The sequence below is a fragment of the Mesocricetus auratus genome, unplaced genomic scaffold (genome assembly GCF_017639785.1).
Source record: "Mesocricetus auratus isolate SY011 unplaced genomic scaffold, BCM_Maur_2.0 Super-Scaffold_100007, whole genome shotgun sequence".
Taxonomy (NCBI): Eukaryota; Metazoa; Chordata; class Mammalia; order Rodentia; family Cricetidae; genus Mesocricetus; species Mesocricetus auratus.
In genome coordinates this window covers 83,826,008-83,853,036 of record NW_024429191.1, presented here as the reverse complement: position 1 = coordinate 83,853,036, position 27,029 = coordinate 83,826,008, and the positions used below count along the sequence as shown (strand labels likewise).

The following is a 27,029-nucleotide window of genomic DNA, read 5'->3' as shown; positions in this document are numbered from 1 at the left end:
TATTATTCCCACCCACTTAACGTGGATAGTAGGATCTCAGGAATTTCCATCTAGAACATTTTTTTAAAAGACCTCACCCTGGGGACCTGAGAGATGATTTAGTGGGTAAGAGCACTTGGCTGCTCTTCCAGAGGATCCAGGTTCAGTTCCTAGCACCTATATAATGACTAACAATCATCTATTACTACAATTTCAGGGGATTTAATGCCATCTTCTGGCCTTCATAGACATACATGCAGGCAAACTCACATACACGTTAAAAAAAAAAAAAGACCCCACCCTGTGTAATTTGCTATGCTGTATGCTATAGTCCATATCTTTAGAGATTCTATAAATTAGATTTTAGTCTCCTTAGAAAGATCTAACCCTCAAAAAAAAAAAAAAAAAAGGACTGGGCAGTGGTGGCACATGACTTTAATCCCAGCACTTACTTGGGAGGCAGAGTCAGGCTGATCTCTGTGAGTTTGAGGCCAACCTGGTCTACAGAGCAAGTGCCAGGACAGGCTCTAAAGCTACACAGAGAAATCCTGTCTCAAACAAACAAACAAACAAAAAAACCTAACCCTTATATCAAAGCAAAATGCTGATCCCAGCAGGGCTCTAAGGGGAATTTCAGGCCTGAAATAATTTAGGCTTATGGGTCTCAGAGAACTATGATTTAAAGTAGTAAAATTATAGGGGCAGTGGGCAAAAGACCAGATTGGGAGGTGGAGCCTTGAGCCCGCCTTGTGTCTATGGTTAACTGTCTGTGGTGCTTGGGCAAGTCACTTCACCTCTGTGGGCCTTGATTTCTTTTCCTGTGCAATGAGAGGGTTGGGAGGTGATCTGTCGGTCCTTTCATCTCAAAAATTACATATCCCAGGAGCATAAGCAGTTCTGCTATTTGATCTGTATTATGTGGAGCCACATGATTAAATCAACCCAGCTAACCGGAGAAAGGAAAATGGTGCTGTGGACTTGGTTGGTAGAGGTAGATAACCTGCCAGCATATGCCAGGCCTGGGGATTCTTCTGGGGTCTGGCCCAAGTCTGAGCCAGAGTATTTCTTGCTATGTGACTTTTATATGATACTTGGCAACATCTGGCAAGTGTAGGTGGCAATTATGTCATAAATGCAGTTGTTTGTAGATAATTTAAATTTAACTAGGGCACCTACCCACTTTCTCTTTGACCTGTCCATTTCCACTCCCTTTCCCCCAAGGAATCTCTAAGGAAGTATAAAGAGTGAAATTGACAGTTTCAGATTATTATCAGGACTGAAAATGTTGCTGTGTAATTGAGACTTATTTTCCCTTTGGGGTTTCCACATAAGAACTCCTTAATAATAGGTTAAATGGAACATGAGTATCCATATTCGAGAGGAGTTTGGCTCTTGAGAAGTAAAGCTGGTACATCTTACTAATGTGTAGTCTAATCAGCTCTTTGTTAGTCTAGACTGAGGTGGTTCTCTATCAGGGTAAGAAAGCCTGGCAGGTTTCTTAATTGTTACAAGAGCTAAACTGTAGTTATTTCTCTTTAGTGAAGACAACACACTATAAGGCTCAGCTGCTAGGTGATCATACCACCTTGGGTTTTGGCTTTTGTATCTTATAAAATGAGTGATTTTGGCCTAGCTCTCCAGTACTCCTCAGTCATTTGATACCACTCCTGGGATTTGATACCACCCTAAGAACAAGGCTTTGTTTTCTGGTCTGTGGTGTGGTAAAGGGCTTCCTGATGCACTTTTCTGACAGAGTGTGGGGGAAGGACCCTGAAGAGAAGTAGAACTGCAAATGACTGAACTTGGGCTGTGCCGTGAGCTCTACGGGCAGTTAGGGGTACAGTCACTAGCTATTGTGAAAGCAGCCACCTTTGTGCTCAGGAGTAAAGTGGACTTAGGAAGTACCTTTTATCAGATCCGGTAAAAGCAGAGGGATAGCCTGAACTGAAGAGTTGTAACTGTCTTGGGTGGTGGTTAATTACACCACACCCTAAAGTTGCCACAAATGCTAGCTTAGCTCTCTCAGCTGCTTCATTGGAAGCACACATGTGTTCAGTTAGGCCTTGCCCTTTACTGCATCCCCAGCTAAGACACCTGACTCCCATCCAAAGCAAATTTCATTGTTACCTTTCTGACACACTATCAGGAAATGTAAGTCAGAACTCACTAGAAGGAACTGAATGGTTGATGGATCATGCTGACACCACAGGTAAGCTCAGCATGACAGAATTTGGAACAAATTGGGATTGTTCTGAAATCCTTAAAACTAGACACGAGGAAGCTAGAAAAGTCTCTTACCAGTGTGTTCCGATGTCAGCAGGCCTTTACTTAAAGGCAGACCTTTTACTTGAGATGTTAGCCCATTTTCCTGGGCTCGTCCTCTGTGGGTCCTGTGGCCTTTCTTTGGTATAGAGAGAGCTTTATATAATGGATTTGTGCCCTTACCAGGCACTGGTTTTTGTTTCATGCTGCTGTTGTGAATTCCTTTTTTGTTTGTTTGGGGTTTTTGTTTTTTGTTTTTTCAAGACAGTTTCTCTGTGTAACAAATAGCCCTGGCTGATCTCGAACTCAGAGAGCCAAGTGCTCGGATTAAAGGCATGGACCACCACACCCAGCTCTGTGAATTCTTTTTTTTTTTTAAGTGTTTTATTTATCATTACTTGTGTGTGTGAATGACATGTGGGCATGTTGTGTGGAAGTCAGAGGACAGTTTACAGGAATTGGTTCTGTTCTTCTATTATGTAGGTCCTGGAGATCAAACTTAGGTTGTCAGGCTAGGTGTCAGGTGCCTTTACCTGCTGAACCAGGTGGCCCTGCTGTTGTGAATTCTTGATGGCTTTTTGGCCTTTGTTGGATACAGTCTCTCACCATGTGGTCAAATGATAAAATGGTTGAATTCTGCCCAGTACTTTTATAAAACAATCAGAGTCTCCAATAACCAGGCTTTGTTTGCATGTATAGGAGGTATTTAAATACTACAGTACTGCACTCTGTGATGGTGTACCAGAAAAGTGTCTTCCTGATGGTCTTAAAAAATCAGTGAATCTGGACCAGGCAGTGGTGACACACACTTCTAATCCTAGCATTTGCGAGGCAGAGGCAGATGGATCTCTGTGAGTTCAAGACCAGCCTGGTCTACAAAGCAAGTTCCAGGACAGCCGGGGCTGTTACATGGAGAAACCCTGTCTTGAAAAACCAAAAAAGAAAACAAAACAAAACAAAAGCAACCTTGAGTTGAAGTGGCTCAGTTGTTAGCCAATTGCCATGTCCTGTCAGTTCTAGAGGATCCAACACCGTCTTCTGGTCTCTGTATGCATGTGGTGCGCAGACAGACATGCACACAGACAAAATACTCATACACATAAAATAAAGATAAATTGGTCTGTGTTTTTCAAGACAGGGTTTCTCTGTGTAGTCTGGGAATTCCCTCTGTAGACCAGGCTGGGCTGGAACTCAAAGATCCACCTGCCTCTGCACCTGAAGAGGCTGGGATTAAAGACATGTTCCATCACCACCTTGCTATAAATCTTAAAAACATCTTTTTTTTTTCTTAAAAAGACCAGTCTTGGTAACATAGCAAGAATTCATCTAAGGTAGGAAGGAAAGAAGGAAGGAAGGAAGGACCCAGCCTGTTTGTTCCTACATGTCATTGACCTCTGCTTTGTCATCATCCACCACATGCTGTCCATCCCCACCATGTCAACATTTGAGGTCTTGTCTTGCCTCTTCTTTGGAAAATACCCTTCTTGTTTCTAAGTATTATCACTAGAACTAATAATTATAAACTCTCATTCTTTAGCACAGTCTAATTCACTTGAAATTATTTTTCATTTAGAGACATGTAGATCTAATTGCTGTCAAGAGCTTGTATTTCTAAACTGGGCAGTAAAACAAAACACTTTGGAAGCCTTATATTTCTCACTGGCCTACCTGTTTCTCTGTATTATTCATTCATTAGTAAACCAGCTCCCCACCCCTCTTATTTGTTTAGATGCTATAGAGTCTTATGTACCCTGGTTGGTCTCAAAGTCCCCCAGTAACCAAGAATAACCTTCAATTCCTGATCCTTTGGCCTCTAATTCCCAGGTGCTAGGATTATAGAGATGCATCACTGTCTGGTTTATGTAGTAATATGGATCCAACACAGGACTTCATGTGTGCTAGGCAAGCACTTTACCCACTGGGCTATATCCCCAGCCCACTGAAATGAACTACTTTTTAAAGAAAAATATTTTATATGTATGGCTGTTTTGCCTGAGTGTATACCTTTGTACCATTTGTGTGCATAGTGCCTAGTGCCATCAGAGGCCAGAGGAGGGAGTCAGATCCCTGGAAATGAAGTTGCAGATGTTTTTTAGCCACCGTGTGGGTGCTGGGAATTGAACCTGTTTGCTGGAAGAGATGCCATACTTTTTTTTTTTTTAATTTTATGAGACAAGGTTTTTCTGTGTAACCCTGGGACTGTCTTGGAACTCCTTTTGTAGACCAGACTGGCCTTGAAATCACAGGAATCTTCCTGCCTCTGCCTCTGAATGCTAGCATTAAAGGCGTGCGCCACCACTGCCAGGCTACAGCCAGTGCTCTTAACTACTAAGCCATCTATCTCTCCAGCCCCAAAATGAACTCTTAACTCCTTTACTTTTACTTCACTTTTGGAACAAGTTGACTAGTAGTAGATTTAAGCCCTGGTAAGAAGTCCTTTCACTGCAGAAGGCAGCTTGATTGTTTGTGGCCAGTTGTAGGTTTCAGGAAAAGAGAGGGAGGGAGTGTGCATGCCTGCCACTTTCCTTGATAGGACATGTCTATAATTCCAACTCCAAAATTGTAAATCCAAGCTAGTCTCAGATACATAGCTAGTCCCCATCTCAAAAACAGGGGAGGGGAGAAAGGAGGAGGAGGAAAAATACATAAATAGAATAAGTTAATATAAGAACCACCAAAGATTGGTTGAGTTGAGAACACAGAATCATCATATGGTTGATGCCCTGCCTTTTACTCCACTTTGCAATAGTAGTCAGTGGTTAGTGAATTTAGAGAGTGATGCTTCATGCATTGGTGCAGCTGCTGGACTTTGTGAAACTTCACTTTATAATCAGAATGTTGGACAGCAGTATTCAGGTGGGCTTTGCATGGGATAAGATGGCTTATTGAAGGGCGTGCTGAGCAGGGTTACAGTCCTTCTACCACTGAAGGTCAGGAATAAAATATGCTGGCTTAAAAGGTGTACAAATTATGTAAATAAATAAATAAATAAAATGGAAAAAAAAGGTGTACAAATTGGCTGGGTGGTGGTGGTGCATGCCTTTAATCCCAGCACTCGGGAGGCAGAGACAGGCAGATCTCTGTGAGTTAGAGACCAGGCTGGTCTACAAGAGCTAGTTCCAGGACAGCCTCCAAAGCCACAGAGAAATCCTGTCTCAAAAAACCAAAACCAAAACAAGCAAGCAAACAAACAAAAAAACAAGGAAAAGTGAGTCTTGAACAGCAATAACAGTTCTGTTTTATATTTTAGTCTTATAAATGGGACAGTACATTGTGCAGCAAGCATAGATTACTTTGGAAAAGGTCATCTGATTTGAGACACTTCAAAGCCTGGACATTTTCAAAGTGATTTCTGGTCACCTTGTGTGAGAGGAACTATGTGGACATAGCTGGTGTCCTTGGGAACTAGTGGATGTTCAGTTTCAGAATAGACTAAAATACCTGCCCCTATTATCTCAACCACTACCTTTCCTGATTGGTCACTTTCTAGAAGCCATCCTCAAGTTGAGTATATATGTATAGTTTTAAACATCAGTTAGTTTCTAGATCAGAGGAAGGTTTGACCTTTTTCCGTTTTCAGGCCCTCTGGAAACTATCATGTATAGCTGTAGGGTCTGTCCTGTTTTTCATCTGTTGTAGAAAAAATATTAAATATTAAAGGCTGGAATGACTGTTGTAGAAAAAATATTAAGTATTAAAGGCTGGAATGACTAGGCAAAGGTAATGGACATGTTCATTATCATGAAGCAGGGTTTTTCAGTGTTCTGGTACAAATAGTTCTCAGCTGCAGTCAGTATCACAAAAGGCATCTAGGAGCATATTTTATTTGTATTAGTTATAGCAACCATATTTAGAGGTAGATATTTTCATGTTTAAAAAAAATGCTGAAGGTCTGAGAAGGTAGCTCAATTGGCAGAGTGTTTCCCTAATACAAATGAAGTCCTAGGTTTGATCTCACATAAACCAGGAATGGTGGAGGCAGGGTTATCATTGGCTATATAGAGAATCCAAGGCCATCCTGGGCTATGTAAGGGCCTATCTCAAAGGGAGGAATAAATTATGCTTGCAGTTTTGAAACACCAGGAAATTGATAATGGATATTTATCTAATGAGAGCACGATAGGCTACATAGTAAGTCCCTGTCTCAAGGAGAGGAAAGGAGGGGGGGGGAGGGAGGAAGAAAGAAAGGGAGAGGAGGGTGGATTATAATGGTTCCCAGGAACACCCAGTTTGAATCAGTGAAGAGCAAAACCTACCAAGCATGGTGAGGGTCATGAGGTGACTGTGGACATGACACTGGCAGCTAGAGCTCAGTGACTAACCCAGCTTCTCTCCAAACCCCGTGTTTTTGAGATCTTTAGAAGATATGCTAGTTGTGTGGTGGGTGCTTTATTTCGGTTCACCAGTCAACCACAGACAATTGCTTTTCCTGTGTTTTCAAGCTATTCAAACAAGGTAGATGGCTTTTTGTCTCCCTGCTGGTAATAAAGGAGCACTAATGTTCAAGTGGTTTAAGACTCTACTACTGTGATGAGATATTTGGGGCATTCTCTATACCGCAATGAAGGCTTCAGTAATGGCAACTCTCTTACTCTTTTAGATTATTGGTAACTACTAATAATCAAAGGGGCAGAGCTGCCTGACATCCTGACATTGAAAGTGTGTCCCGGAACTCAGGTGCTCACATAAATGCCCTTAAAGGCCTGCTTCTCTCTCACCTGCATACTTGTGTGTTTTCAGGAAATGGAGGAGAGAATGATAGTGCTATAATTTTGTAATATTTTCTTTATCTTTTCTCTGTGATTTTGTTTACTTAATTTATTTACTTTGGTTTTTTTGAGGCAGGGTTTTTCTGTGTAGCCTTGACTGTCCTATAACTCACTGTGTAGACAGTGCTGGGCTCGAATTCATAGAGATCCTTCTGCCTCTGCCTCCCAAGTGCTGGGATTAAAGGCGTGTGCCATCACTGCATAGCTTCTCTGTGTCATTTTGTTTTTTGTTTTTTATTTTTCTGGGAGACACATGTGCCATAGTATATATGTAGAGGTCAGAAGACAACCCAATGAGCAGCTCTCCCCTTCCATAATCTGGATACTGGAAATTGAACTCAGGGCATCAGGCTTGGTGGCAAAAACCCTTACCTCTGGTTCTTTTTTTTTTTTTTTCTCAATTTTTTATAGTTTTTTAAAAGGTATTTATTATGTACACAGTGTTCTGTCCAAGTGTATCCTGTAGGCCAGAAGAGGGCACCAGATCTCATTTCAGATGATTGTGAGCCATCATGTGGTTGCTGGGAATTGAACTCAGGACCTCTGGAACAGCAGCCAGTGCTCTTAAACTCTGAGCCATCACCCCGGCCCCTTTATTTTTATGTGTATGAGTGTTTGTCTGAACATATGTATGTATACTGCATGGGTACCTGCTGCCCATAGAGGCCAAAAGAGGGCTGGAGTTATAGAGGTTGTAAACTGCCACATGGGTTCTAGGAACTGAATCATGGTCCTCTGCAAGATTAGCAAGTGCTTTTAACACAAGCCATCTCTTCAAGCCTCATCACTGTCTTTCTAAAATAGAAGGATGGGGCTGTGAACTATTTGGAGTAAGTAACAGAGACCCAATTCCAGCAGACTTACACAAATGGGAAAGCCTTTAAGGAAAGCCTTTGCTGAGGTCCAGGGAACAATGGAAGACAGACATTCTCTCATTGTCTTTGAGCCAAGTTTCTCCTCAGGCTTGCTTTTGTCTTCCTCTCATCCAGCTTTGTCCATATGGTGAAAAACAACAAAACTCTACCTGAGTTTATTATTTTCTACTTTAGACATCCAAGCCTTGGTTCCTGCATGGGTCCAAGACTAGTTTTGCAAAGTGGTTAGTTCTTTGGTAACTATTTGCTCTGAGCCATGCAGTTTTCTCATGTCAAGGGAGGGCAGGTCCACTTGTAGCTTGTTACCCTCTGGACCCTGTGAGCCAAAATGATTTCAACCATTCCCAAACAGTGACCTTTAGATCCTCAGATAGGACAGGTACCACCTTTGAGGCTTCTGTGGCTTCCCTCCTAGTCCAGTTTCCGGGTTCCTCCAGTAGCCTTTAACTCTTCCTTAGACTCCAGGCCCGGCACAGATAACAGATCCTTCAGGCAGCAGGAAAGTCAGCTCTTTCACCCTTCTAGAAAGACTGTATGCAAGCAAGGGCTGCACCTCCTGCCCTCCAGGCTGGCACTCAGGGGATGAGCCAACTTCCGACAGCTGCTCCAATATCACCCCTCCTGGGTACCTCCAGTGGGTACCCCCTAGAAAGAGGAATGTGGGGCCTGAAGTGCTTGTCCTGCTACCTTGGGCTGCCCTAAGGAGATTCATCAGGCCCTATCTTTTAAGAGAGCAAGGAGACATTCTGGCCAGGTTCCCATTCACAAGTAACTGCCCAATCCTTTTGTTTTTAATATGAAAAGACAACTATACTCATATTCTAAAGAGTGCTTATACCGAAATTCAAATGTGACAGTTTAAGCAAGCATCGTTGACCTGCTTAAATTCAAGACCCCCCCTCCACACACACACACAGTAGATACAACTAGGTATTTTGTGGGATAGTGACAAAGAAAAAGAAGTCCATTACAAAAAGTGCGACCCAGTTGAGTGAACCCCATCTCAACGGGGCAAGTTTATCTAGGAGAATACCAACTGTCATACACATATCTGGGTGCATGTGATAGATCCTATGGAAATCCTATGGTGAGGATACAGATCCTAGCAAAGACAGAGGACACACAGACAGAGCTCCATCCAATATACTCAGAATAAGGTTTAGGTTCTTGTTTTTCACTAGATGATGTATATGAGAAATTTTCTGTACCATTGATTTAAAGTCTGTGTTAATACACATGTAAAATTTGTTGTTGAACCATGTCTCTGTTTCAGCTTTTTAAATATTAGAAAGTTGAGTCCATTAAAAAAATAGTACATAACCAGGTGGTGATGCCACACGCCTTTAGTTCCAGCGCTTGGGAAGCACAGGCAGGTGGATCTCAGTGAGTTTGAGGTCAGCCTGGTCTACAAATTGAGTTCCAGGACAGCCAAGGGGACTGTTACACGGAGAAACCCTGTCTCGAAAATCCAAAAATAAATAAATAAAAATAAAATAATTTTAAAATTTTATTTTTTTGAGACTACGTAGTACAAGCTGATCTTCTATTCATAATCTTCTTACTTTCTCCTCTAAATTGCTGGGACCACAGGCATGGGCTGCCACATCTGGCCCTCCATTGTCAGTCACGATTGATTGAACAAAAGAAATAGACTTTAAATTGTATTTTGATTGTGAAGAAAAGTTTGGAGTTAGTCTTTTTGTCAATTTCTTCAATAACAGCTTCAGTTTATATCATAAATTACATTGGACTCCTGATGTTTTAGTTTTTTGTTTTAAAGACAGGGTTTCTTTGTATAGCCCTGTCTGTCCTGGATCTCACTCTGTAGACCAGGCTGGCCTCAAACTCAGAGATTTGTCTGCCTCTGCCCCCCACCCCCAGTGCTGGGATTAAAAGCATATGCCAGCACCACCAGGCGGAGTACATTGTCTTTTAAAGATTTGAAAAACTATTTATTTATATGTATGTGTGTATGTATATGCCATGTGTGTTTGGATGCCCATGGATTCCAGAAGAGGATATCAGACTTCTGGAGTTGGAGTATAAGCAGTTAAGAATGCTTAACATGTGTGCTAGAGTTGAGCCTGGGTCGTCTGGAAGAACAGAGAATGCTTTTCTCTGCTGAGCCGTCTCTCCAGCTCACGAATCTTGATACTTTAGCATATATAGCGTTTATATAACAAAGGCTGATGTCCTATTTTATTTTAAATGTATTCCTGTAATTCTTTGCTTTAAAAAAAATCTCCTGGCAGATGAGAAGCAGTTGTTATTCTTTTCAGTTATGGACTCATAACATGCCAAGATTTTCTAGAGTAAAATAGACCCAAGAGAAGGAAGCCAGAGAGCTGACCAAATTATCCCCCTCCCCCACTACCCATTTCATGGGAAGCTGTCCATAGGTTGTTTCAGAGTTTTTTGCTATGTTAGATTATAGACCTGTTGGTCTGTGGGAAGGATCAGCACTTAGAATAAAGTGACTCAGCTCTTGTCTGGACATGTGCTTCTGGGTGAGAATGTAGGCCTTGGTTTCTGTGTCTGGAAGATGTCTGATCATATATAAAGGATGATTTTTGAGGAGTTTGTGATTATATATGTCCAGGCTGAAGGAGTGGATTGGCATGAAGATACTGTCTGTCTTGTTGCAGAGTTTTGGAAGTGCCAGCACAGTAACACTGCCTGAAACCCTGTTGTTTGTTTCAACCCTGGACGGAAGTTTGCATGCTGTCAGCAAGAGGACAGGCTCGATCAAGTGGACTTTAAAAGAAGGTAATTCTGATTGTCCTTGAGTGATACAGAAACTTGCTTAACTGTTGCCAAGCAAACGTATTCCAAAGAAAAATGGCTATATGCTGTCTAATAAAATAAGAAAGGAGAATGATCTAAAAAGAGGAAAAGGACTTCTGCCCAAAGGGTGACTCTACAGCCTCTCATGACTCTCCACTGAATGCAGCAGATGAAGAAACTATCGTATCTTTTATGCTTCATTGCTTCTGTCCAGACTCTGAAAAGCTCTAGGCTTTTCTATTAATAGCTCTGGCTGCTTTCTGAAGACCTTCTGCATTAAATTTGTTAAATTCTAATGATCAGAGTCTTGTAATCATAATTATAAGATTTCTTTTCAACCCTTTAAATTACTCACTTGTTTTTTATAGAACCTGAAATAACCATGGCCTGTAAGATTTGACATTCACCCAACTTAACCACATTATTGAGTTGTGGAAATGAAGCTTGTTTCTCATTGAACCTTTGTCTTGCTGTCATTCCCTTCTGGTGGCAGTCAGTGGTGGGGAGTTCTACAGCTGGAGAAGTCATCCTGCTTGATTTTCAAAGCAATCTTCCCACAAAGTCATGCCCTTCTCAGATTCGAGGATTTCAATGTCCTCTCTGTTGTCCTATCCATCATCAGTAAGTCTTCTTTGGTCTAATTCAGGTCTGACCGATGCGTTTCCTTTCATCACTTTTCCACAGCTTATTATTTTCATGGGCACAACATTAATTTTCTTTTTTTTTTTTTTTTTTTTTTTTTTTGGTTTTTCGAGACAGGGTTTCTCTGTGGCTTTGGAGGCTGTCCTGGAACTCGCTTGGTAGTCCAGGCTGGTCTCTAACTCACAGAGATCCACCTGCCTCTGCCTCCCGAGTGCTGGGATTAAAGGCGTGCGCCACCAACGCCCGGCCCTTAATTTTCTTTTGTTAAGCAGTCGTCCAGATGGAAAAATATTGTCATATTTCAGAAGGTCACACGTCATTTTGTCGGTACTTCGGCAAACCTGCTTCGAATCCATAACTAAGGGCAGCTTGAATACTAGGGTCATCCTGCCCCACCTGTTTGGGCCCTGCATGAGCAGCAAGAACTTTAAGGCACCCAAAGAACCAGCACTATTGTGGTGGTGGTGCACGCCTTTAGTCCCAGCAATCAGGAGGCAGAGGCAGGCGGATCTCTGTGAGTGAGTTGGAGACCAGCCTGGTCTACAAGAGCTAGTTCCAGGACAGCTTCCAAAACCACAGAGAAACCCTGTCTTGAAAAACCAAAAAAAAAACAACAAAAAAAAAAGGAGTGGCCAAAAGATGATTCTTAGTGCTGTCTTGTATTGTAGGCTCTGAGAACTCATATGTACAGTCTTATGAATTTTTTACATTTCAAAAATTAGAACAAGTCACAAAGGACTGGAAGAAATACTCTGACCATTGGATGTTGGGGCCTGTCCTTTCATTTTAGTATTTCAAGGCAAGATATCTTGGTCACTCTCTTCTTCCCCGGCTCATTTCACAGGTTGCCTTGGCTGTGTCCAGTACACCTGGGGCTTGTCTTGTCTGTTCCTTACTCAAACATCAATCAGTCTGTTCTTCCCTGTGCAGACAGATGAAAGTTTTTTTCTCTGTTTTTTTTTTCCATCCCATTTAATGTGTACTAAGAGAATCTCCTTGGTTCAATTCCCAACACCTACATGACATCTCACAACTGTAATTCCAGTTCTAGGGGGTCTGACACCCTCACCCAGACATGCAGGCAAAACACCAATGCACCTGAGATAAAAATAAATTTAAAAGGAGAGACTCTTAGCCTGGGAAAGATACTATATGGGACATAAAGAAAAAGGGAGACCTTGTCCTCACGGCACCATAGTTGGATAGGGAGCGAAGACAGCTTCAGGGTAGAGGAAGGTTCTATGACTGCTCAAGGGAGGTCCTGCCACTGGATAGGCTGGTCACATGATGGTTTCAGAGGTGAGCCATGGCTTGAGGGGGCAGGGTGGGGGTGGGATTTCATTTGGGGTGGAGACCTGACAAAGAAAAGGGAGGGTTGTGGGATTTGGGAGAAAGGGCATGGTGGGGGGTGGCACTCAGCAGGAGTCTGGGGATACACTGGAGGTAGAGTTCAGAGCCACAGGGTATGTTGAGCCTGATTGATTAAACAGGAAATTGGGAGCTATTAGCATGTTTGAACAAGTGAGTGGCTCATCACATGTTCGGCTTTCAGATTAATCCAGCAGTAGCCTGTGTGGGAAGATTAGAGACAGAAAAGCAACCTGAAAATAATAGGGAAAAGCCATGGATAGATTCATAGAACCCAGCTACTGATTAGGTAAGCAGCTCAGGGAGGAATTGTTTTTGTTATATATGTAATTTTTTTTTTGAGATAGGGTTTCTTTGTATAAACCCTGACTGTCCTAGAACTCCCTCTGTAGACCAGGCTGGCCTTGAACCCACAGAGACCTACCTGCCTCTGCCTCCTATTAAAGTATATGTCACCACTGCCTGGCAGAGAGAAACTGTCAAAGACACTTAAGAATGGGTTAGTGTGCCTGGCAGTGGTGGCACATGCCAGGACAACCAGGGCTCTGTTACACAGAGAAACCCTGTTTCCGGGGAGAGGGAAGATAAGTTAGTGATTTAAGATCTAATCATTTAATCTACCATGTTGTAGATCTTATTGTTAAGAATGAACTGTGGAGGGGTTGTTTTGTTTTTTTGTTATTGTTTTTGTTTGAGACAGGGCCTCCAGTAGCCTAGAATGCCCTCACTCTTGATTTCCTCCCTGGACCTTCTGAGTGACAGAATTATAGATGTATACCGACAAACCCAACAGAGCTACATTTTAAAATTAAATTAAGCTCTGGATCCAGTAGCTTCAGTTTATATTTCTGTACAAAGATAGTAGTAACACATTGATACTATGAAGGTAGCAATATAATTTTAATCTTATAGCTATAACTAAGTATCTCAATATCTAAACTTTTAATATACAACTATATCATGAAGTATTTAGACACTGTTATAGACTCTGAAGATATAGTAAGGGAATAAAACAGGAGGAAAAAAAAGACTCCCTTTTGCCTGAGTTCACAGTAGCAACACAGACAGGAAAGAAATTCATAGTGAAAAGAGCTGTGGAGAAAAGCAGAGCAGGAAAACAACTCAGCGCTGTGCTAGGGTTGAAGGCTCAGTTTTCCACAGGCTCCACGGAGTGCATGCCATTTGAGCAAGACCTCAGGGAGACGGGAGCTTCACCCGTAGTGAGAAGATCTGATGGAGTGTTTCTGAGTTGGAGATGATCTCCCACAGGCTCATGTCCGCAGCTGCTTGGTGCTCTTTTGGGAGGCTGTGAAAACGTTGAAGAGTGAGGCCTGGCTGCTGAAGTAAGCCACTGGGGACCAGCCCTGCCTGAGGGTTGTAGCTGGGTCTCACTTTCTCACTGGTCAACATGATGTTACCAGCAGCCTCCCATTTCCACTCTCATGGACTAAGCTTCCCCTTCTGTCATGGCCTTCCTACTATGGTGAACTGTATTCTCTTAACTATGAGCTAAGAGGCTGGAGAGATGGTTCAGTGGTTAAGAACACTGACTACTCTTCCAGAGGATCTGGGGTTGATCTCCAGCACCCACATGGCATCTCACAGCTATCTGTAATTCTATTTCCAAGTTACCCAGGATCCTCTTCTGGCTTTCACAAGCACCAGGCATACACATGGCATATAAAATAAAGTGAAACAAAACAAACCCTGTGAGCCAAAATGTTTTTCCCCATTAAGTTACTTCTGTCTGGTATTTTGTCATAGCAATGAAATACAGGGTAGGGGCAGAGAGTTCCTACTGGAGAGCATTGGGATGGATGGGTATGGGAGGAGTGGAGCAGGTGGAGCTAAACTGAACTGGGAGAGGGATAGGGCCAAGTAGGATATAAGTGACCCTGTTCTGCCTTTATATGACTTATTAAAAAGGTATGCTTTTGCTTTCCTGAAACAAAATTTATAGTGACTTACATATATAGTTTTATAAAGAAATCTGTTGCTCAACTGTAATTTTTAAAAAGTGAGATAGGATCTTGCTATGTAACCCAGGCTGGTCTGTAGAGCTCAAGTTGCCCTCAAATGTGTGATTCTTCTCACTTAGACTTAGTACTGACATTCTAGATACATAGTACTTTACCTTGCTCGGGAAACAATTTTTAATCATATATGCAGAATTCACGCTGGGCCTTGCATTTATGAGGGACACTTCACCAGAGAGGAAATACTGGGTCTGTTGATGGAGATGAGGATATCAACAGAGCCATGGAGACACTTTCCAAGATGGTAGAAACTTCATGGTAGTGTTCAAGTAAAAGAAGCAGTCTTGACTCATACAGTAGGTATAGTCTGAGAAAATTCAGTATATTATATCATACAAAATATGTTTTTGTGCCTATGTTAAAGCATATTGTGGCCTTGAATAGCTACTAAAGGTTTTTGTCCCATGTGAGTGACTGGCAAATCAGAGCAGTATGTCTGTCTAGTTGTTCAGGACTACTCAATGGCTGGGTGTAGTGGTATATGTTTTAAATCCCAGAACTTGGGAGGCAGAGGCAGAGGCAGGTGGATCTCTATGAGGCCATCCTGGTCTACAGGTCTACAGAGTGAGTTTCAAGATAGCCAGAGCTACATAGAGAGACCCTACCTCAAAAAAAAAAAAAAAAAAAAAAAGAATACTGCCTAGCATCTTTGGCCTCAATCTCTGTGACCATCAGAAAATATGCTCACAGATTTCTGTGTATCTCCTCCTCCAATAAAGAATGCAGTGTTGGGCCTGGTGGTCAGTGGAAGGATATTGAAAGAAATGGAAGAATCCAAGTATAGGAGTGGCATGCCTGGATATTAGACGGGATATGTTCCTGCCAACTCCACAGGTTGGATCCTATGGTAATTTGAACAGGTATGGCCCCATAGACTCATGCGTTTGAATGCTTTGTCCATAAGGAGTGGCACCTTTAGGAGGTGTGACCTTATTGGAGTAGGTGTGACCTTGTTGGAGAATGTATGCCACTGTGGGGGCAGGCTTTGAGGGCTCATACACTCAAGCTACGCCCAGTGTGGTACACAGTCTCCTGTTGTCTGCAGATCAAGATGTAGAGCTCTCAGCTCCTTCTCTAGCACCATGTCTGCCTGCACGCTGCCATGTTCTTCCATGATGATAGCGAACCAAACCTCTGAAACTGTAAGCCAGCCCCAATTAAATATTTTCCTTATAAGAGTTGCTGTGGTCATGGTGGTGTTTCTTCACAGTAGTAGAAACTCAGGACAGATTCTTAAGCTCCAGTTTAGTGGTATGTGACAGTGAGGACTTTATGAATAATATAAGGATGAGACTCCATACTTGCATTAGTGTCCTTATGAGAAGAGGAGAGACCTGTGTATGTGCCTTTCTCTCTGTCATTTGAAGGCACAGTGAGAAAATGTGTCTAGCCATGAAAAGATTCCCCCACAAGAGCCAAGGCATACTGGACCCTGATCTCAGAATTCTAGTCTCCAGAACTAAGAAAAATAAGTGTCATTTGCTTAAGTCCCTCAGTCTGTGATGTTTTGACAGTAAAGCAGACCAGGGTACCTGGCCTCCAGTTTGAAGATCAGTAGATGCTGTATTGAATGAGACTGAACTAATGGGACCAGGAAGAAGTTGAGATACTAGGCAGCAGTGTACTGCATATGTCCACACAAGGGAAGATTTGGTTCAGGGCCTGAGACAGTGGAGCTGGAGGGAGAAACGTGTGGATGCAAGCACAGGCCTTCAGCCCATCAAACTTGTGTTCTTCAGAATACATATCTGGGACTCCCATTTCATGCTTTCCTGTTTACTTTTACACGTTTCCTCCCCATCCCCCATTTCCACACTGGTTTTTGGAAGGTACAGTTGCTCCTCAACCAAACACATGTTGTGTTCCCAGCAATAGAGGTGTCTTGTGCCCAAGTAATGAATTATACCTAGTAGACAAAAAATGAGGCTTATGTGTTATGGGCACTAAGGTGAATTGTGACATTTTGCTTTAGGTGTAGTCTTCCCAAGCCTGGTTTTGTGCTACAACAATCCCTGTCTGCCTTCGAAATCAGGTTTGTGTATTTCCGTTTCTGCAGCTTTAGACCAGACACCAACTGTGTGCAGCTTTGCTCTACACTAGCTCTACAAAGTTTGCACTGGTCTGGTGCAGCTGAATGGACTCTTCAATACTCCCAGGACTGGCTTAGGGCTCCTTGTTCTCTCTCTAAAACACTCCCTGCTGCTGCTGCTGCTTTTTGACATTCAGATCTTCATCAAATTACCAGTTCTTCTTTAGTAGCCCAACTATATCTCCTTCCATCTCTTTTCCAATAATGGTGGATACAAATTGGACTGGGTCCAATTTAAAATCATTTTTACTAATCATGCATTCTTACGAAGCATGCAGCATGGCTGCTGTCCCAGCCAGACTACCCTGGTGTCCCGTGAGTGGTTAATATTGGAGATTCTCAGGAGGGGTTATAACAAAATTACTTAATTGAAATTTGAAGACAGCCTAATACATGACTTTTCTTTTCTTGCCTTGGTCCTTCCTATGCTGACAGTCATGGCCCATGAGTCTAGAAACTAGAGTGTTACTCTTCTGCTACCCCTCAGGGTTCAGCTGGCCACAGTGCTGTTGTGCAGGTCCAGGAAGTACCTTCTGAGTCTGACTGTTACTCCTCTCAGTCCCCAGCTGTAGGTCATAGCCAGGCTGGTAGTCTGCTAGCCTTCATCCTCATTCCTCACTGTCCCTTACTTTTTAATAGCCTTCTCATTTGCCTGTATCACTGCCATCAGATTTACCCCACCCCACCCCTCTCCACTCAAACACCAGTGAGACTAAAGCTGTCCCTGAAGGACAGTTATGCTGCCTCCAGTGCTTGCCACCTATAACCATGTGGGGATTGTGCCACCCGTGCGTGAAGAGAAGTGAAGAAAGGAAGCATGAACATCCTTAGTGGGCTTTTCAACTATGGGTACCATACCACAGCTAGTCTGAGAAGCACTGGCTCATGTGGTCAGGGCTGAGCTCATAGTGTGCCTGTGAGACCCATCAGTCTGCTTCACGCATGTCTCGAGACTCACTTCCTGGCTCAGAGCTCCTTACCAGCCTCAGAAACCCTTGGCTTCATAGTTAAGAGCACTGGCTACTCTTCCAGAGAACCCAGCCAGCTTCAATATCTGACACCCACATAGTCGCTCATCTGTAGCTCCAGTTCCAGGGGATCTGACACCATCTCTGGCTTCTGATGGTACCAGGCACACAAGACATATATGTAAGCCAAAATACCCAGACATTTATTTATTTTTTTTTTAAATCTGGCCATGGCTTATAGTGTTGGACAAAGACTTCATGGCCAGGTCACTTCCTTGGTCCTCAGTCAAAGTAAGCCCCTTCTTCACCTGAGTTCTGAGATTCTTCATTGCAACCTATGAAGGTGCTTCCAGCTTGTGCTGGGGTTTTGTCTTCCTGCCAGATTTCTCCTTCCCTAATGGGGCCTCTGGATTACTGACGGGCTCTTAATGTCATTTTAGTTCCCAGGACTCTTCTGACCGAGTGTCACTTGAGAGTCCATGGAAACATGTGGGACTTACCTTGTCTCCTTAGATGCATCTGCCCCCTGTCACTTGTACCACTGTGGTAGCAGGCAGTTCTGGTTTCTTATCTTGAATTTCACACAGCTTTTTGTGGCTTTTATAGTACCTGTGGTTGAGTCTGTGTTCTTAGGAGCAGCCAGAGATCAAAAGAGCAAAAGAACAATGGAAGCTTGAGACAGGGAAATTGTGGAATGTGATGATATTTTCTTAGTAATTCCATTTCTTAAGGAATTCCCAGGCTTTAGATATGACACACATCAGCTTCCTTTCCACCTCACCGGAGGCCTGAAATTAAGACTAACAAGAGGGGAGGGATTTCAGCAAAGCTTTTTATTTTGAAAATGCATTGGGTTCTCTATCTTTCTGGTAGTACTAGGCCCTTGTGCAAGTATTCTATCACTGAGCTGTATCTCCAGCTCTCTTTACCTTTTTACTTTGAGATAGTATCTCACTAATTGTCCAGGCTGGTCTTGATCTTATTCTGTAGTCCCTGCAGGCCTTGAACTTCTGATTTTGTTGCCTCAGCCTCCTGAGTACTTAGAATTATAGGTATGTGCCATCAGGCCCAGCTCTTTTTCTATTTCTCTTTCTCTCTCTTCCCTCTGTCTCTCCCCTCTGTCTCTCCCCTCCCTCTCTCCCCTCCCTCTCTCCCCTCCCTCCCTCTCTCCCTCCCTCCCTCCCTCTCTCCCTCCCCTATGTGTGTCTCTGTGTGTGCATGCATGCTCACCCATGTGTGTGGATCACATGTTGACATCAAGATGTCAACCTCAGTCATTTCTCTACCTTCTGAACCCTGATCTTACTAATTAGGCAGGACTGGCTAACTGGCTAACTGGCCCACAAACCCCTGGAGTCCATCTTTTTCTTTGGGCACCTCCCTCTACTGTCTTTCCCCCAGTGCTGAGGTTATAGGTGGTTAATGCTAATCCCAGCTTTTCCATGGGTACTAGAGATCCAATTCCTGTCCATATGCTTACATAACAAGTACTTTATCCACAGAGTCATTTCCCAGATTTCTTGAAGTGTGAGTGGTATGTTTGGAGCATGGGAGAGGTGCATGTGTACTTGTGTATGAATGTATTGAGGCCAGAGATTGATACTGGATGTCTTCCTCAATGTGTCTTCACCTTATTTACCGAGGCAGGATATCTTTATTGGTGTCTTGTCTTCTAGGATGAAAATCTCCATGTCATCTTTACTTGTACTTTATTTAGTCAGGCTCTATTTTGCTGGTCTCTCACTCATCTCACAATACCCTAGGCCTGTCTTAATTGAGCTGTTGCATCCTTCCCCTACTTTTGTGATCTTTCTTCTTTTTCCTTTGGTATTCTGATGCCTGCCTGCCTGCCTGTCTACCTACCTACCTGCCTACCTGCCTGCCTGCACACCTGCCTGCCTGCCTACCTGCCTGCCTGCCTACCTGCCTGCCTGCCTACCTCCTACCTGCCTGCCTGCCTGCCTCCTACCTGCCTACCTGCCTGCCTGCCTGCCTGCCTGCCTGCCTACCTCCTACCTGCCTACCTGCCTGCCTACCTACCTATCTGTCTGCCTGCCTGCCTGCCTACCTACTTGCCTACCTGCCTGCCTGCCTACCTACCTATCTGCCTGCCTGCCTGCCTGCCTGCCTACCTACCTATCTGCCTGCCTGCCTGCCTGCCTGCCTACCTACCTGCCTGCCTGCCTGCCTGCCTACCTACCTATCTGCCTGCCTGCCTACCTCCTGCCTGCCTGCCTGCCTGCCTGCTTGCCTGCCTGCCTACCTGTCTGCCTGCCTGCCTGCCTGCCTGCCTGCCTACTTACCTGTCTGCCTGCCTGCCTGCCTGCCTGCCTGCCTGCCTGCCTGCCTGCCTGCCTGCCTGCCTACCTATCTGCCTACCTGCCTGCCTGCCTACCTCACTTCCATAGGACGGCATCACACTTCTCTTCATCTCAGAAGCTTCCATTTTGGTCCTGGTACTTACATACCCCCATTTTGAAGTTTTCTGTGCTTTGTTTATGGTGGCTCGGCCAGCAGTCCAGCTCATGTTATATCTCAGCAGGAACACACCGCCCTGACCAGGCCTGTGGTGTGTAGTGGCTTCTAACTCACGTCTTCCTGTCACCTCCATACTCTTGGCCTGCTTTCTCTACAAAGGTGTGTGTGTGTGTGTGTGTGTGTGTGTGTGTGTGTGTGTGCGCGCGCGCGCGCATGTGTTGAATATTACAGCCCACACCTAGGAGATCCTATGGCATGTGGTACATGCTCCAGAAGTTTTTGTATGTGTCATGACATAGGTACCTACTTCACAAGCCAGTGTCTATCCTTCCTTTATCCCATAAAGCACTTAACAGAACTAAGCTGATAGTAGACACCCAGTGTTTGTTTTTTGAGACTCATATGATAAATCTCAACAGATAATTATTGATAACTGGATTTCTGTCCTTCTGAGAAAGAAAGAAAAAGAAAGAGGGACAAAGAAAGGAGGGAGGAAGGAAAAAGAAAGTGTGTGCCTGGTGGGCAAAGCATGTGGGATCTCATCTCTGGTCATTATTCTTCTTATGCCTTTTGATCAGTTAGTTGTAAACAGCACTACTCTTGGACAAACCTTAAATGCCTGTTGAAAGGACCAGTCAAGAACATTTCAGATCACTTGGAGAGATGCACTTGGAAGTGTCTGACCAAGCACTATAACATCCAGGTTGTCCTGGAGAAGTCCCAAGAGAGAAAGCTGGTTCCAGTGGTTATATGTGGAGCCTGATAGAGGTTATCAGGTGGAGGAGGAAAAGAACGACCTGTGCTTTACCCATGTGTATCTAGATACCCTGGAGAAGTGGAGTGTTCCAGAAATACTGATGCTCATCTCCAGTAGGGAAGAGAATGATCTCTCAAGGCTGTTTGAGCAGTAGTTAAGTGAGCATTTTGTTCTCAAAGGTTCTGTAATCAAAGTGTTCTTACCTCTTCCTGCTTGGGAGAAGTCAGCCTAGAGTCACCTCCAGAGAAAGCTGTCTGTCAGTTTGAAACAGCTAATTACACTGGTTGACCTCATCAAAGCCTTCTCTGTTTAGCGTGTGCCCTGTCCCCATCCTCCCCTGCTGCATACCAGTCTGTCCAGTCAGTGCTGGGGAAGTCTGGGGTGGGGGTGGGGGGTTTCTGACAGGCAGTTGCCTGGGGAACTGGGGATCAGACCTCCAGAGGTGTCTTACAGGTGAGAGTGGAATAGCAAAGGCTTTGTTTCCAGCCTGTTAGGAAGGGTTTTCTGAAATAGCTTTTTTTAAGCCTTTTTTTTTTCATTTTGTTTTGTTTTTAGATTTTTCATTTTAAAAAAGTTTTATACATATACAAAGTAAAGAGAACAACAGCAAGAGAGCCTCATGTAACCAATGCCCACCTCCAATAATGGTCAGCACATGACAGTCTGTCCCTTTCCTCCTTTTATTTCAAAGCAAACGCCACATCATCTTATCCATAAATTTAAGTAATTTTTAAACATGAATGAATTAACATACTGTGCCTGGACAGCTGCTTTTAACTTGTGTTGCCTAGGTGTTTGTGTGGGATTATCCTTTTTATTAGAAAATTTGGCTGCATTCTTCCTGCAGTGCTGACTGTCCTAAATTACTGATTGCTTTTCATTCTGCAGACTGCATTGTTCACTGTGTATTAAGAGGGCAAAGGCCTGGACAACAGCCACTCAGAGGCCTGCTCTCTGGTTAGTCACTAAATATATGCTAATTTTCTCTATTTGCTGTGTATATTTCACAACAAACAAAATAGGTAGACCCTGGCCCAAAGTACTTGGAATTCAGTACAATCCTTAAATAGTCTCATACCAACGAAGCTACATGAAACAAAGTCTCCCATGAGAAACATATCAAATGGACCGAGTACATTCAGCAGATGGTTTGAATGGAGACTGAGGGGCAAACTGACTCAGACAGATGGAGGAGAGCAAGTAGGGGCAAGTACAGACCCCAACATCAAAGCCCAGGATGAGTTCAGGGAAGAGTTACCAGTGCAGGAAACCCCAGAGAAATGGGCCTGTCTGCAGCTGACAAGTGTCAGACATCATGCTTGAAGGAGTTGATCATTTTAACTTCAGATTATGCTACATTCATTTCAATGGTATTGTATCTTTATGAATCTGAGTTTTTGGCAGTTGCTATGACAAAATTCAAATACCGTGTGAAAAATCTGTGTTAAATGGTAATGAGTGTGGCCACATGCAGTTTATTATAAGGTCTGAAAATTGTATAGTACTTGACAGGTACATATTCTATTAGTAAGTAATTGTGATTAAGAATGAAACAGTTTTCACTGGGCGGTGGTGGCTCACACCTTTAATCCCAGCACTCGGAAGGCAGAGACAGGCTGATCTCTGTGAGTTCCAGACCAGCCTGGTCTAGCTCTTTAGTTCCAAGACAGCCTCCAGAGTCACAGAGAAACCCTGTCTCCAAAAACAAAAACAAAAGAAAGAAAGAAAGAAAGAAAGAAAGAAAGAAAGAGAATGAAACAGTTCTCAATATTTTATTATGTTTGGCATGTTTTTCCCCCCAATGGCTTCTCAGCTACTAGAGCCTAAATACTAAGTTGCTCAGACCTATCTACTCAAGAAGTGGAACTGTTAAAAATTCTTTGAAGAAATTGCTGACATAGAGTGCTATGAACCTGAAGGAACTAACTTAAGCCACAGCAGTAGAAGACATTAGGCATGTGGAGAGGAACTATTGGAGGGTTTTAGGCAGAAGGGTCATGAATTGTCTTTGTCAAGCCCTCTTAGGTAGTAGCAAGTGGAATGTGGGTCTGAGAGGCAGAGACTCTGAGGTGAGGAGTTGAAGTGTAGACTCCCTCCCTCCGCCTCCCTCCCTCCTCTCTCTGTTGTCTTCCTTATTAATTTGTTCATCTATCAATCCTTTGTCTGTCTGTCTGTCTATCTATCTATCTATCTATCTATCTATCTATCTATCTATCTATTTTGAGACAGGGTTTCTCTGTGTAGCCATGGCTATCCTGGAATTCATTCTGTAGATCAGGCTGGCCTCAAACTCAGAAATTTGCCTTCCTCTGCCTCCCTAGTGCCTGCAGTAAAGGTGTGCAGCACCACTGCCTAGTGACTCTTTGTTTCAAAAGTGATAAAATGAAAAATAGGAGGTAAGTTCCAAAAAAAAAAAAGTAAATCAAAATTTACAAAACTTGGGATCTGATTGAGTGGGAATAGTAAGAGAACGTAATACTAAGGACAAGGTTATGTGACTGGGTAGTACAGGGGCGTCAGTCCCTTTAGGGTCATAGGGAGTCAGTGCTAGGGCCTGAGCAGCTGGAAATGGGAACATTGTCAGTGCCAGGTGGAAACTACCAAGAAGGATTTGAGACTGTCTTAGGTTTGCTCACTGACATGTTATGTGGCAGTGCCATCATGACAGAGGGCTGGGAAAGTATGGGTGGGAAAGTGGGCAGGGAACTTGGAGCTCTCCTGTGTGGCTCAGCATCAGATCACCCAGCACATGCTACTAGAGCAAATTCCTGCCCCTCCAGACATTTATTTTCTAGGTGTTGGACCTAGAAATCAGCATTTTAAAAACCTTAATGTTGGATGCTGTAGGTAGTTGTAAAATGCTATATCCATTTTGGAGAACTGTTTGGTTTCTTGTCAAATGTAAATAATATGACTCAGCCATTGCACTCCTTAAATAGTTTCCCAGGAGAAAGAAAAAAAAAAGTTTAAATAGAGACTCATATTGAAGTGTTAGTAGTTTATTCACACAAAATCCTGGAAGCAACCAAAATGTCCATCAATAAATAGATAGGTAAACAAATAGTGGCATATCCTTAAGGCAGAATGCTACTCATTAATTAGTTGATACAAAACAGGGATGAATTTCAAAAGCATTGTACAGTGAAAAGAATCTCTATACAAAGAATCTCCATTTGCCAAACTTAAAAACAAACAAAAAACAGTGGTTGTCTGGGGGTGGGGATAATTTGGGTATATTGATTCCAGAGGGGTGTAAGAAAGTGTTGGGGATAACAGGAATGTTCTATGTGTGAAGGCAATGACATAGGCTATATGTCTTTCAAGATTTTTCAAACTGTGTACTTAAATTTGATGCAGTTAAGAAAGGAGATCATATGCAGAAGAGAGGGGGAGGAGCCAGAGGCTTTAAGGAGCAGGAGATCCTTAGAGATGGGATGCTGCCTAGGCCTCTGAACAGGAGTGTGCAGTATCTGCATTTAAAGGATGGAGTGGACAAACTCAGTCATGGGTGAAAGGTGAGAAGTCTCAGAGACCTACAGTCTCCTACATTTTACCTGTGATACTGGAGGCAAGGAGTGGAGATTTGAAACACCAGGGATAAGCTGGGACAGAGACCAACCAGGAAGTGGATAAATAAATATCCTAATGATATGGGACCCAGCAGATTCATATATGTACATAATGTTGCCCCAAATGATTGCAGTGTTTTCTTTTTGGCTTTTTGAGACACAAACTCACAGACCCACCTGCCCCTGCCCCTGCCCCTAGTGCTGGGTGAACCACCACTGCCAGCTGACTCAGTGTTTTCAGCAATGTTCAGAGAGAGGCCTGGGTTGAGGAACGTAGTTGATGAAGCAAATACGTTAGATAATTAAAAGTGATCACTGATAGATATGTAGACTGGATAAGAAGTAGGAAGGAAATTAATATCTTTGTTGTTGTTTCTCTGTGAAGTCCTGGCTGTCCCGGTACTCACTCTGTAGACCTCCTCCTCCATCTCTGCCTCCTAAGTACTGGGATTAAAGGCGTGTATCACTAGCACCTGGTGAAAATTTTCATTTTTTAATTATTATTATTGTTTTGCTTTGTTTTTTTGGGGGGGGTTGTTTTTTAGTGACAGGGTTTCTCTGTAGTTCTGGAGCCTGTTCTGAAACTAGCTCTGTAGACCAGGCTAGCCTTGAGCTCACAAAGATCTGCCTGTCTGCCTCCCGAGCGCTGGGATTAAAGGTGTGTGCCAACTGCTGGCACCTGGTGAAAATTAATGCCTTTCAATTACTTCATTTAGCAAATGTATTGGATACCTCCTATGTGTCTGAGATTATTTTAGGTAACAAGAGTATAGCAAACAACAGAAGGCAGACAGTATCTTGAAACAAACTAATAGCAGAATATCCAGAATTTAAGAGGGGACAAATGCCATAGGGAAGATTTGGCAGAGGATGAGCTGGTCATGGAAAACCATTGAGGTATGATATTGGTCAAAGATCTAAGTAGAGGGAAGAGAAATGCAAGGGCACTGAGGCAGAGCTAGGCTTGACTGTGTTTAGGAATACAAGGAAGTGGCATGCTGGGATAGACTGAAGAGGAACTGGTGTGTGGGGGTGGCAGGGTGGGGAATGCAGGGAACAGAGGCCTGAATGAGCTAGGAAGCCACCAAAGGATGCTGAGTCCTAGAAGTGTGTTCTGATTTATGTCTTTGGGAGGGTCACTCTTCTATGTTTGAAAGCATTGAAATAAAGTCTTCAGGTGGTTGTGGTGCATACCTTTAATCCTAGCACTTGGGAGGCAGAGGTAGACAGATCTCTGAGTTTGAGGCCAGCCTGGTCTATAGAGGGAGTTCCAGGACAGCCAGGACACAGAGGAACTCTGTCTTGAAAAAAACCAAAACCAACCAAACAAAAAAATGTTGACAAATATTTAATATGCATTTAATCCATACAAAGATGCTCCATGAAATTGGTGTTATCTCTGTTTCCTCCCTCTTTACAGCTTGGAATTGAGATTAAGTAACTTTGCCAAAATCATTAGATGTCATTGGCAGAACTATGAGTAAAGACTATGTTTGTCTGATTTCCAAGGCCTGTAGATGAGGAGAAAAGATAGGGCTTGAGAGACAAAGGGTTCTAGTGATGTTGAAGGTATATTAGAACTAGGAAGCAGAATGGTGGTCATTGTAGAAACAGACCACAGAGTCTGGCAACTGGTGGCATGTTAGGGAGAAATGGTGTCAGCAAGGTAGTGCGAGCCTAGACTGTTTTATTTTATTTTATTTTTTTTGGTCTGAGTTTTTTTAAACCTTTTCCACTTATGACACCTTTTCACATGTGACGTCTTCATACTACTGTCTCTATATAGGCATATAAAATAGGTGTATGCCAGGTGGTAGGGGCCCACGCCTTTAATCCCAGCACTCGGGAGGCAGAGGCAGTGGATCTCTGTGTGTTTGAGCCCAGCCTGGTCTACAGAGCGAGTTCCAGGATAGGATCCAAAGCTACAGAGAAATGCTATCTTGAAAAAACTAAAATAAATTAGGTATATATTGATAATAAATAGTAAATAAATTTATTTTAAGGAAATTATTTAATATAGATATAATTTTCCATTTAAAGCAGATGTAAATTTGTATACTAATGATATCTCATTAGTTTTTTTACATAAAAAATTAAGTCTTGTAACTTATGCCATACATAGACCGGAGGATATGGGCCTTGGGTATCCTTCTTTATTGCTCTCTGCCCTCTTCCTTGGAGGTAGCATCTCTCCTTGAATATGTAGCTTGCACTTTAGGATAAGAGAGCCAGCCAGTAAGTCCCAAAAGCCCTGTCTCTATCCCCAAAAGCATGAGGTTACAGATGTGCTGCACATTTCACCCAACTGTTACACAGGTCCTGGGAACCATGCTCAGATCCTTATGGTTGCACAGCAAGTATTTTTAACCACTGAGTCATTTCTCTGGCTCCAAGAATTAAATCTTTGAAGAAGATAGAGTATGTGCGGTAGGGTGGGGACATTCTCTCATTGT

At 43.1% G+C, this 27,029-nt stretch overlaps 1 protein-coding gene across 2 annotated transcripts in view; it reads left to right on the top strand.

Annotated features, from left to right (window-relative positions):
• Ern1 (endoplasmic reticulum to nucleus signaling 1) overlaps nt 1-27,029 on the top strand; it is a 91,066-nt gene that overhangs the window by 18,307 nt on the left and 45,730 nt on the right. For both annotated transcript variants that reach the window (XM_040749950.1, XM_040749951.1), the window contains exon 2: nt 10,531-10,651. In XM_040749950.1, coding sequence (XP_040605884.1) covers nt 10,531-10,651 — 121 coding nt within the window. The remainder of the gene's footprint in view (nt 1-10,530; nt 10,652-27,029) is intronic.